The 12,444-nt window shown below is 38.9% G+C and overlaps 1 protein-coding gene across 5 annotated transcripts in view; it reads left to right on the top strand.

Annotated features, from left to right (window-relative positions):
* LOC135584213 (inositol hexakisphosphate and diphosphoinositol-pentakisphosphate kinase VIP2-like) overlaps positions 1-9,593 on the top strand; it is a 94,753-nt gene extending 85,160 nt beyond the window's left edge. For all 5 annotated transcript variants that reach the window (XM_065171481.1, XM_065171487.1, XM_065171494.1 and 2 more), the window contains 5 exons: positions 5,177-5,433; positions 5,513-5,570; positions 7,622-7,789; positions 8,913-8,987; positions 9,110-9,593. In XM_065171481.1, coding sequence (XP_065027553.1) covers positions 5,177-5,433; positions 5,513-5,570; positions 7,622-7,789; positions 8,913-8,987; positions 9,110-9,376 — 825 coding nt within the window. In that variant the 3' untranslated portion in view covers positions 9,377-9,593. The remainder of the gene's footprint in view (positions 1-5,176; positions 5,434-5,512; positions 5,571-7,621; positions 7,790-8,912; positions 8,988-9,109) is intronic.
* Positions 9,594-12,444: the final 2,851 nt, after the last annotated feature.

The raw sequence follows: 12,444 nt of genomic DNA, 5'->3' as shown, positions 1-12,444 counted from the left end.
TCTGCGAAGGGGTTATGTTGGCATTGCGACGAGCTGTGGAGCCGCGAGCATCGCTGTAAAAAAGGTAGACTTCTTATGATTGAACCAGTAGAAGAAGAGGTCATTGAACATCTAGAAGAGAGCCTTGAACATGAAGAAGAAGATATGGAAGAAGAGCCACAGCCGACCGACATTACGGTACACGCACTAACCGGCTACTCAAATCCGCAAACGATGAAAGTTGGAGGCATTCTCAAACAATAGTCGATCACTGTTCTCATCGACACGGGTAGCACTAATAACTTTCTGAATAGTAAGGTTGCTGCTCGGATGACACTGCATATTGAAGGTTGCAGCAAGTTCGATGTAAAGGTTGCCAACGGCAGAATCCTAAAGTGCGACCAAAGATGCCCGCAGGTGAAACTATTACTGCAAGACCAAGAAATTATCACCGATTTCTTCCTCCTACCAATCGATGACTATGAGGCAGTGCTTGGCATAGAATGGCTGACTATACTAGGTGATGTCTCTTGGAATTTTTCTAAATTAATTATGAAATTCTACTGTAAGGGCAAACAGATCATCCTACGCGGGAAGCGCGGAAGCAACGTTACCACTGTTTCGACCCAACGAATGGAGAAAGTTTTGCACAAGGTAAATGGTGGCTTTTTGATGTATCTCCAGCCACAACCAGAAGAGAAGAAAATAGAAATTGAAGATCAAAATCTTGCCCAATTGCTTACTGAATTTGCCGACATATTTGCTGAACCGCGCGGTCTTCCTCCTTCTCGGCAACATGACCATCGAATTCCAATCCTTCTGGGCAAGCCACCAGCGAACACTCGACCGTACCGATATCCTCACCTCCAGAAAGATGAAATTGAAAAGATCGTAAAGGAGATGCTTGAAACAGGGGTGATTCGGTCAAGTTGCAGCCCCTATTCCTCACCGGTGCTACTTGTACGCAAGAAGGACGGAACTTGGCGGATGTGCATCGACTACCGAGCTTTAAATGGCATCACCGTCAAGGACAAGTACCCAATACCAATGGTGGATGAACTTCTTGATGAATTGAAAGGAGCTCGAGTCTTCACGAAGTTGGACCTCCGATCCGGTTACCACCAAATTCGAGTATGTGACAATAACATTCCAAAAATTGCATTTCGCACACATGATGGCCATTATGAATTCTTGGTAATGCCTTTTGGACTCACTAATGCTCCTTCAACCTTTCAAAGTCTCATGAATGATATATTTCGGAGCTTTCTTCGTAAATTTGTTCTGGTATTTTTCGATGATATTCTCGTTTACAGCCCTTCTCTTGAAACTCACTTTCAGCATTTACGGATTGTTTTGACGATCCTTCGGGAGAATACTCTTTTTGTTAAGCAACCAAAGTGCAGCTTTCTCCAGCAAAAAGTAGAGTACCTTGGGCATATAATATCAGAAGGAGTGGCGGTAGACCCAACAAAAATTGAGTCAATGCAAGGTTGGCCGAAACCTACAAACGTGAAATTACTGCGGGGGTTCCTTGGACTAACGGGCTACTACCGAAAATTTGTTAAGGACTATGGGAAGATCAGTGCACCACTCACTTCTTTACTGAAAAAAGATGCTTTCCAATGGTCGGACAAAGCCTCTGCTGCCTTCGACAAACTTAAAGCAGCCATGACAACGATGCCGGTGCTTGCGCTACCAGATTTCAATAGACCCTTCATCATTGAGGCCGACGCATCTGGAGTCGGAATTAGAGCCGTTCTCATGCAAAATGGTCGATCACTCGCATACACTAGCAAGGCATTATCTCCCTCCTATCAAAACATGTCAGTATATGATAAGGAGATGCTCACCATTGTACACGCAGTAACGAGGTGGAGACCCTACCTGATTGGCCGGCGATTTCAAATTAAAACTGACCATAAAAGTCTCAAGTACTTTTTGGAGCAAAAGATATCATCCCCTGAGCAGCAAAAATGGGTAACCAAACTTCTTGGATTTGATTATGAAATTATTTACAAAAAGGGGAAATAAAACGTTGTTGCAGATGCACTCTCACGGCTACCTGAACAAGCTGGGATTCGAGGGATCTACGCTACAAAGGTCACATTGTGCTTATACCTGACTCCCCTTGCATCACAATCATCTTGCATGAAATGCACTCCATACCTTCAGCAGGGCACTCTGGATTCCTAAGAACCTACAAAAGAGTGAAGCAAAATTTTTATTGGAGAGGGATGAAAAAAATTATTGCTGAATATGTGGCACAATGTGATGTATGTCAACAGCATAAGGGTGAAACTGTGACAAATCCAGGGAAGCTACAACCACTACCCATACCAAACTCAGTGTGGACTGACATCTCCATGGACTTTATTGAAGGGCTGCCATCTTCCAAAGGTAAAAGCACGATTCTCGTGGTGGTTGATCGACTTACGAAATATGCTCATTTTTGTGCTGTGAGAAATTCCTACACTGCTGCTAGTATTGCCCAAATTTTCATAGAAAATATTGTTAAACTGCATGGGATGCCAAGGTCCATCGTAAGTGATCGTGACAGGATCTTCACTAGTAAATTTTGGACCGAGTTATTTCAGTTACAAGGCACCAAACTCAAGATGAGCACAGTGTATCATCCATAAACTGACGGCCAAATAGAGGTGGTAAATAGGTGCTTAGAGACGTACCTCCGGTGTTTTGCTAACGACCGACCAAAAGAGTGGGCGAAATGGCTTCCCTAGGCCGAATGGTGGTATAATACTACATATTATTCCTCTACAAAATGTGCCCCTTATGAAGCATTGTATGGTCGACCAGCCCCTGTGATTCCAAAGTATGTAATTGGCTCGGCCAAGGTAGATCAGGTTGACCAAGAATTGATTGATAGGGACAAACTCTTACAACTGTTAAAAGATAATCTCTCTACCGCTCAAGCCAGAATAAAGCAGCAAGCCGACACACGACGACGTGAAAGAGAATTTTCAGTGGGAGATTGGGTTTATCTTCACCTACAACCATACAAGCAACTCTCTATCAACACTCGAGCCTCCATGAAGCTATCCCCACGTTTTTATGGGCCCTATCAGATCACAGAGCGTATTGGAGCCGTGGCGTACAGACTTAAATTACCTGAGGATGCCAAAATTCACCCTATCTTCCACGTATCATGCCTAAAGCCCAAGTTGGGAGAACATGAGTCACCCCAGATCCAACTGCCCAACACAACTGAGGATGGAGTTATTCAAGCCCAACCACAAGCCATCCTCGATCGCAGGATCGTGATGCGTCGCCGACATCCCTCTACTGAAGTACTAGTGCATTGGAATAATCTACCACTTGAAGACGCCACATAGGAACCATATGAGGAGCTGAAGACCCGGTTCCCTGAGTTCATGGAATCTCAGCCTTGAGGACAAGGCTGATTTGAAGAGGGCGGGTCTGTTAGGACTCTAGCTAGGAGAGTCCTAATTGAGAGGGACATTCTGTTAGGACTCTAGCTAGGAGAGTCCTAATTGACAGGGACATTCATGTAGGAGTTTTTTTTCTTAGAGAAGAATTAGGAGTTGTAAGGGAATAAGAGTCTTGAGTAGGAGTCCTATTAGGAGTTGGTTAGAAGTAAGAGTCTTAAGTAGGAGTCCTATTAGGAGTTGGGGTTTAGAAGCCCTATAAATAGTCATATATTCCTTCTCTTTTCTTAAGCAATAGATGAATCTTTTCTGCAGCCTTTGAGCAGCAACTTGAAGGGAGGAACCCCTATAGAGTTCCAAGGAGGCCGATCCCCTAAAGAGATCAACCCCAAGTTTAGAATATGCAAGGGTTCTAACACTCCCTCGGCTTCTGTCTACCAACCCTACATTAGAAGCTGATTAGAAATTGATATGAATGATAATGCCACAAATTCCATCCTATCTGTACTTTAACCTAAGTATCAATTATAACTATTTTCCTACCAGTATAAATTATAAACGTGATTAACGACAACAGTAATCTAGCTTAAGCTGTTGGAATACTATTAAATCTTAGATATAGAGTTGATTTTGAGAGGTTTAAATTCTATCCAATGTATCATTAGAAAGGAACATTCTTCTTCAAACTGAATGTGAAAGCTAATCTTTTTTGGAGAAGGAAAGAGTAGCTGATTGATTTGCTTTAATATAACTGTAATCTTTCTCTAATTTTGTAGTTTTCAATTTTTTGTACTTGGTATCTATAAAATGAGAGAAAGGAGTTGTCCTTAAGATCATAGATGAAGGTTTCACAGATGGGGAGATAGAGCTGAAGGAAAGAAGTTACCGTTGTTCCCAGTCAATTGAACCATATGAAGTCAGAAGTGGAGCGACGAACTTCCCGTGGCTCATGAATGAGTCCTTTTCTCACATTATGTGTGAATAGTATGAGCCCACATTTATTCTTTTGATGGTATCAATCCATTGTCCACGTGCGCATACAAAGGTGCAATACCTTCATTCCTAGGAGTTACTCCTTGTGTCAAAGCAATTCTGCTAAGTCTGCTAGTTACTTTTCGAAAGTCCTTTTTTGCTCTTTTTCTATTTCTCTATTCACCAAAAAAAGCCTGCTGATGAAAGTAGCTTCACATGTTGGAAACAATCAACAATTAGATGGTAAGAAAAATAAAGGACATTATATTCCTGTACATGCAAATCGGTAATAACTTGTAGCAAACATTAAAATGAAGACTAGAAAGATATCGAGTTTTGATAGAAAGAGTAACTTTGTTGAAGCAATGTATAATCTGCTAGGAAATCTATGTGAACAATATTCCTGGCCACGTGCCAAGGCACACTTTTATTGAGGGAAAGAAAGGGAAAATAAGTGCTTATCCTTATCAAAGTGGATTTGCAAGAGTGGCATTGATAATTCACCGGCACAATTCATGGTGGTATTGCTTTGGGTCTAATTGTTGCTGGTCAACTTACATGGATCAGCATGATTTTTCTTTTTATTTTGAGGTGACAGCGAGCTATCTGGCCTGGTGATTCGAGAACAAAATAAATACAAAAATCAAAACTTTTAAAAAGATACATCGCAGAGGAAGCAATCACTGTTTAGCAAAATCCTGACCAGCATATGCATGTTATAGATGAATTCTGCTAGTTTGAAAAATCTGGTTTGCTGTGCCATTTCCTTCAAATGCTACAAATTCTTATATGTGTGATTACCTAATATTTTCTTAGTTCAGATTGCTCGTCGTTTGTTGGGTAAAATCTTAATTGATCTGCGTAATACTCGAGAAGAAGCAATTAGTGTTGCGGAACTAAAAGGCAGTCAGGAGCCACCAACATCAACGTTTGCCAAGACAAGGAAGGAGGAGACAGAATACCAAGTTAGGTCTCTGAACAAGAATGAAGATCCAAGAAGATCAAGCACAACAAGTGAAAAGTCACTAGACCAAGATGATGATGATGATAGAGAGACCAAATATCGCTTAGATCCAAAGTTTCTATCATAAACTCTTTTCAGTATCATAGAATCTTTTGAATTATTTTAGCATTCTCAATTTTCCATTCCATTTCAGGTATGCCAATGTGAAAACACCTGAACGACATGTTCGTACAAGACTTTATTTCACATCGGTGGGTACATGCCTTTTTCCAATTTACTTCAGTTATATATGCTAATATTTTCTTGGACTGTGTCAAGTTAATATTAGCTTGTGCATCATCCATTTTAATTTGTTCAATATCTAATTTAGTTTATGGTAGTTAAGAGTCATTGCCAACACAGGTTTCACCAAGGTGAGGTCTCTATTGACTGCTAGCTTCAGACTGATTAATTCTTCTCGTTCTGTGGTGCTAATAAAGGGTGAGCTACTATTGTAAGACTGCTCCTTTGCAACCTGGATGACTAGAGGATTGAGTCACAAAAACCTCATGCACCTCATAATGGCAACGGTTTAAGTCACAACTTACAATGGTAAAGTTGTGTGCATTGACCTTTCTCATGCACTAGCTGCACCTCTTTTTCCTCTTTTTCTCTTTTTTGGCTCTAGAGACTCAAGTTCGCTCTTCTCAGTGTATAAATATTTTAATATCATAAGAACTAGGGTATTACTTCACTTTGGACAAAGAAATTTTAGTTAGCTTGGATCTAGGGTTCTGAGGGTGGGCTTTGGTACAATGATAAGGTTGCTTCCTTGCCACTTGGGAGACGATGGCAATCATGGAAATAGTTTCTTTAAATATTTAAAGGTAAGGCTGCATATATTGATCCTCCTTAGACTTGGCAAGAACCTTGTGCACTAGGTATGCCCTTGTATTGGATCTAGGGTTCTACTACAGTGCTAGGAGTAGAGGGTTAGTGCTACCATGATGATAGACATTTTCTAAACTCATCAAAGGACATAGGCAGTTAGGTCTAGGTAATGTTATTTTGCATTATATTATATGGTATTGGGCAATACAAGTTGGTAATTGGTATGTCACCTTTGTATTATTATACTGATTGGATCACATTTATTCCCACGTTGGTTGGGGAAAGGAGTTACCTTTGTGTACTGCCTTTGGATAACAGTTTGGGAGGAGTCAACTTTGGCTTTTTATTAGGCCTTGGCTCTCCAACTTTCTAACCAATGTTAAATCATTGATATCAATCCTGATGCTGAGGAGCTTCCTAGGACTACCTAGTGGTAGTTCTCCAGGTGGATCAACAATCCCAAGAAGCAAATGAATTTTTTTTTCTTGATCTTATTTCTTTTTAATGGGCTCTATTCCCAAGAAGCAAACTAAAGTTTTACTTTGTTTACTATTTTTTACTTCTCTTTTTTTTTGTGCATTCTCATTATCTTAATAAAATGAGTTACAAAGGTTTTTGTTTATTCTTTATGTTAAATAATGGATTAGAATACTGAGTTGAAATCTTTTTATCATTCTGCAGTAAAGATGATGATCTACCATGTACAGATTTTTTTTTTTTAGTTGATGATATATGGAACACACTAACGTAAAAGAAATGAATATGGGAAGTCAAACACTTCACCATTTTTTAATATTTTTTTTGTTTTCCAATTCATCAAAATCTCATTCCTGTCCATTGGATGTTTCTGGCTAATTTCTGGCAAATCCACCAATAAGGTCTAGAATGGACTGAAATTGGATTGAACTTTTGGAAATAAATCTGGATTAAAAAGGCATAAAAAACTTCATGTAACTGACTCCAAATAGTTGTGACCTAGTTTTGCAATATCATGTTGGCAGGCCCTTGTATATGCGCCTGTTGTCATGGGTTAGCACCTTGGCAACTGTGATCTTTTTTTCCCCCTTTTCTATCTCAAGTTTTAACCTAACCTTGTCAGATTTAATTGTACTGTACTACTGATGTCATATACCAGTCATTGCACCTTTTAGCTTCTTGACCTAGTTGTACCATACAAGGACTTGCTTATATTCGAGTTCTGTATCAGTATTGTAATATCAAAAACAAATCGGTACTGCAATGTTGCCATGAGATTACCATTTTGCTTTTTGATATTTATAATGTTTAAGAAATCTCAATATCAGTGAAGTGGTAGACATTAGACAACTTAGTTCAGGTATTCCTGGTGTGTGCTCTGTTTTTATTCATGGTCATCCATTGTCACCTTTGATGTCATATATGTCATCTAACTATTACATTAATTTTATGACAGGAATCTCATATACATTCTCTAATGAATGTACTTCGCTATTGCAATCTGGATGAGACCCTTCAAGGAGAGGATAGCCTTGTTTGCACTAGCGCGCTAGAGCGTGTATTCAAAACTAAGGAACTTGACTACATGAGTTACATAGTCCTGAGAATGTTTGAGAATACTGAGGTATATAAGTTCTTTGTCAAAATTGATATGCTTTTGTGTACCTACTTGATTTAATGGAATAGGATAGCCTTTCCATGAAGATTAACGCATTGGGATTTCTTGTGTCCTTTTTTTCTCATGTTGGGTTCTTCTAGTTTGAGATGTCATAGGTCCTTCAGAATCTGTTGATAAGGCTTAAAAATTAAAGATTAGCAAAAATGATGACCTTTGTTATTTGGTGGAGTACAAAACAAGTACTTGAATCCTTTTTTTGTTTTATTCTTCGAATAAATCACCTGTAGACCTTGGAAACATTAGTAAAGGTATAGGATGAAATCCTATTTGATTTAATTTTATTGACAGGAATCAATAGATGCTACCAAAGTAATGACTTTAGCACATGCTACATTTTACTTTCTGGAATTTTCTACATAATAAACTTTTATATAGGCAAAACTAAAAGCTCAATATTTATGCAGTAGGAACTTTCATTCTGATGTCTGTTACTCCTTGTGTTGAGTTCAACAGTAGGTATTTTGAGTGTATTAAGACTTTTCTTGGAACTCCTGGCAGATAACAGACATGGCAACATGTCTCTTGGTTCTACTTCCGTGTCTGGCATCCATAGCAATTGGAACAAGATAATGGATATCCCATGAAATATCAGCATTTGTTTAAACTCTTTATCACACAGAGCTGTTAGAAAGTCTAATATTGATTAGAATCTGTTACTATTAGGATTATGTATTTGTTCTTAGGATGATTTTATGAAAAAGGTTTTCTAGCAAAATGCCGCATACAAAGAATATATAGGGCGAAAGTCCAAAATTTTAACTAATGCAGTGTTTGAGCCAAGTCATGCCTGTGATGGCCAAAAATTGCCAGTCAGCCAACTGGTTAACCTCCCTGTAAAAATATATGAAACTTATACAATTCTCAGGTATTTATAGAAGGATCTATATTCACCCAGGTGGACTCCAGTCATCACTTTTCAATATGTCAGTCGGGATGGCAGAATAACTTTACAGAAGTGTGTGTATATTCATTCATCCTTAATGCCCATGACATGCTTCATTGAATCTCAGAGCGTGTGTACGATTATCAATGTGATATTTTTGCATTAATTATGATCATTCAATCTCAGGTGGCATTAGAAGATCCAAAACGGTTTCGGATGGAGATGACATTCAGTCGAGGTGCAGATCTAAGTCCTCTAGAGGTAATCTGCTAATCTCCTTTGGTGTATCCAGGAAGCAATACTAATTATTCAAGGATGTAGTTGAGCTTCTCATGTATGAAAAAATTGCTAACTCATTGAAGTTCCCCTCTTCTATAATGCAGAGTCATGATGGGGATGCCGCGTTGCTTCATCAAGAGCACACTCTCCCCATAATGGGACCTGAGAGGCTGCAGGAAGCAGGGTCCTACTTGACACTCGACCAGTTTGAGAAAATGATCCACCCATTTGCAATGCCCGCAGAGGACTTCCCACCCCCCGCAACTCCCCAGGCCTTTTCAGGTTATTTCTCCAAGAGTGCAGGAGTCTTTGAACGCTTGGTTAATCTGTGGCCTTTCCATAAGGGCGCCAACAATAATGTAAAACAATAATCCTTCCATATATTGTAGGGCATCAACATAGCATTATTTCTATTTTTTTTTTTAATATGCCTTCCCAACGGATCTGGAAAGGAAGCTTTTAAGTTTTCATCAGCGTATTTTTTTTGTCTCTCGGTAGTAGATGTAAACTGTTTGTACCCAGCTGTGTAGATGTGTACTGTTTATACGATTATTTTTCTTAATTGTAGATGTGTACTGTTTGTCCCAACTGTTTGTACGGTTCTTTTTCTTAGGCGCAATTATTACTCTGTACTTCATTATGCTTAGGTCAATCCTATTGTTTTACTTTGCTTGCTTGCAGCAATGAATTTATTAGTCCACTTATCTTTTTTTTTTCTCTTTTTTCCAACACCTATTGTTCATACAGATGTTACATGAAACAGAAAGTTTGATACCCCACGAGATACTGCAAAACTATGATATGTGGCTCCAACAAGTGATACCAACTGCCCGGACACGATAGAAATGGTCCACATAAAGATTTCTGTGGCACCAAGAGAGGATAGTTATTCCTGTTAAGAGTGCTACGAGTGAGGTGCAACAAATCCAGGATGCCAAAATTGGAGTGGGAGGGGTAACCTATGTCAAGTCGAGGGTGCACACTGCCATAGTGACTGAACCATAGTGTGCAGAGTGTCGAGTCAGTCACTATGACCGTCAAGATAAATCCAAGCTTCACCATGGCCTCGGGTAATGCGGTCACGATCAAAACAACGTTAGCAGCAACAATCTACATAATGGGCAATGACATAAACATAAAAAAAGAATAAAATTAATTATGTTTTTATTATTTAGATATTATAGGGTAAAATATATGATATTTATGTCATTACAATGGTGTATGAATATCATTACTTAAACTTGAGACATTCTTGTATCAGTACTCTACTCATTGATATCAAACTTATAGGTATGGAGGTTCCAAATCTAGTACAGTCGGTCATCGGGAGTGGTAGTCAACCATACCAGATTTTATTTTGTAAAATCTGTATGTTATTTATTTTCATCTTTATTTTCAGAAAATATCGTTTTCAAATCCCTTGCGTGGCATACTTGATGTCAATTGCCTCACTAGTCTGAATTATATAGATTACCTCCGTAACTTGAGAATTATTTTCACGGTAGAGAAAATCATGTATATCCTTGATACAGTGATGAAACGCTTGAGGAAGGGGCAAGCGAGGATGAGATCGCTCGCTACGTGAAGTACATAAATGACTCCACTCTTGCTCAGTGTTATATGTTGGGTTTCATAACTCCTGAGTTACAAAAACAATATGAAAAAATGGATGTCAGATATATTCTCCTACATATTCGTAAATTGTTTGAGGAACAAGGAAGGACTCAGCGATATGAGATATCTAAGAGCCTCTTCCGCACTAGGATGAGTAAGGGGACACCGGTTCAAAATCATGTCCTAAAGATGATTGAGTAGATAGAGAAACTTACAAATCTAGGAATGGTCCTGGAGGATAGATAACTTGTGTGTGGATCTTGTGCTTCAGTCCCTATCAGATTCTTTTTCATAATTTATAATGAATTTTAATATGAACAAGCTTGATGTGACTCTCCCTGGGCTCCTCAATATGTTGAGGGAGGCAGAGAGCATTATTAAGAAAGAGAAGCCAATTCTCTATATTGGTGCGACCAGAAAGAAAAGGAAAACAGAAAAGTCCCTTAAGAAGTGCAAGGGCAAGGGCAGACCGGGTAAAGCAAAGGTTGCTAAAAAAGACCCAACAAAGGACAAAGGTCAATGCTTCCACTACGACAAAGATGGGCATTGGAAGAGAAACTACAAAGAGTACCTTACAGAGAGGGCAAAACAAAAGCTATTTTAACATTCATGATTAGTCTTCATTTGTTAGAATCTTATGATAACACATAGGTATTGGATACCGGTAGTGCTTATCACATCTGTAATTCATTGCAGGTTCTAGCAAGACCTAAGAGATTGGTGAGAGGTGAGATGGACTACAAAATAGGCAATGGAGCAAAAGTTATTATAGTGGTTGTTGTGGCGAGGTCACCCCACATCTGCCTGATGGACCTATTATTGCATTAGATGCATTCTATTTTATTCTTTCTATTATCAAAAATATTATTTCCATTTTATGTTTGATAGTTAGTGGATATAAATTAATTTTTTAGAACAATAGTTATTCAATATTATTAGATGATGAGAACATCATGAGAGGAACATTGCATAATGGTTTGTTTACGCTAGACACTACTCCACATATCATGAATGTAAATATGTCCAAGAGGAAACGAGATGAGGTGAACAGTGTATACTTGTGGCATTGTAGGCTAGGTCACATCCATGAGGGAATGATCCAAAAGTTGCTAAAGGTTAGATATCTAGATCCATTCGATTATGAATCATCTACAACTTGTGAGTCTTGCCTTCGTGGAAAACTAACCAACTCTCCTTTTAGTGGAACTGGAGAGAGAGCTACTGAGCTATTATAACACGTACATAGTGATGTATGTGGACCCATGTCAACTCATGTCATATGTGGTTACATTATTTTTACTGATGATTTCTCAAGGTATGGACATGTGTACTATGAAGTACAAGTTTGAGGTCTTTGAGAAATTCAGAGAGTATAAGAATGAAGTGGAGAACCAGACTAGAAAGAGTATCAAGACTCTTCGATCAGATTGAGAAGGTAAGTACTTAAGTACAGAGTTCACCCAGTTCCTCAAGGACCATGCGATTCTATCCCAATGGACACCTCCTTATACACTTCAGCTCAATCCTGTATCTAAAAGTAGGAATCGTACACTATTAGACATGGTGCGGCCCATGATGAGTTTCACTGACTTACCCATCTCATTTTGGGGATATGCCCTAGAGATCGCAGCTTACCTTCTGGCAGAGTTCCAACTAAATCGGTAGTGTCTACACCATATGAGATATAAAAAGGGAAGAAGCTTGATCTTTAGGTTTTTAAGATTTAGAGCTGCCCTACCCACGTTAAAAGATACAATCCTGATAAATTAGAATCGAGGATGGAGCGATGCAAGTTCGTGGGATACCCTATGGAAACTTATGGGTA

This window comes from Musa acuminata, chromosome BXJ1-4, assembly GCF_036884655.1.
Source record: "Musa acuminata AAA Group cultivar baxijiao chromosome BXJ1-4, Cavendish_Baxijiao_AAA, whole genome shotgun sequence".
NCBI classification, from domain to species: domain Eukaryota; kingdom Viridiplantae; phylum Streptophyta; class Magnoliopsida; order Zingiberales; family Musaceae; genus Musa; species Musa acuminata.
Note: the sequence above shows the minus strand (reverse complement) of the source record. Positions and strands in the feature narration are given on the sequence as shown.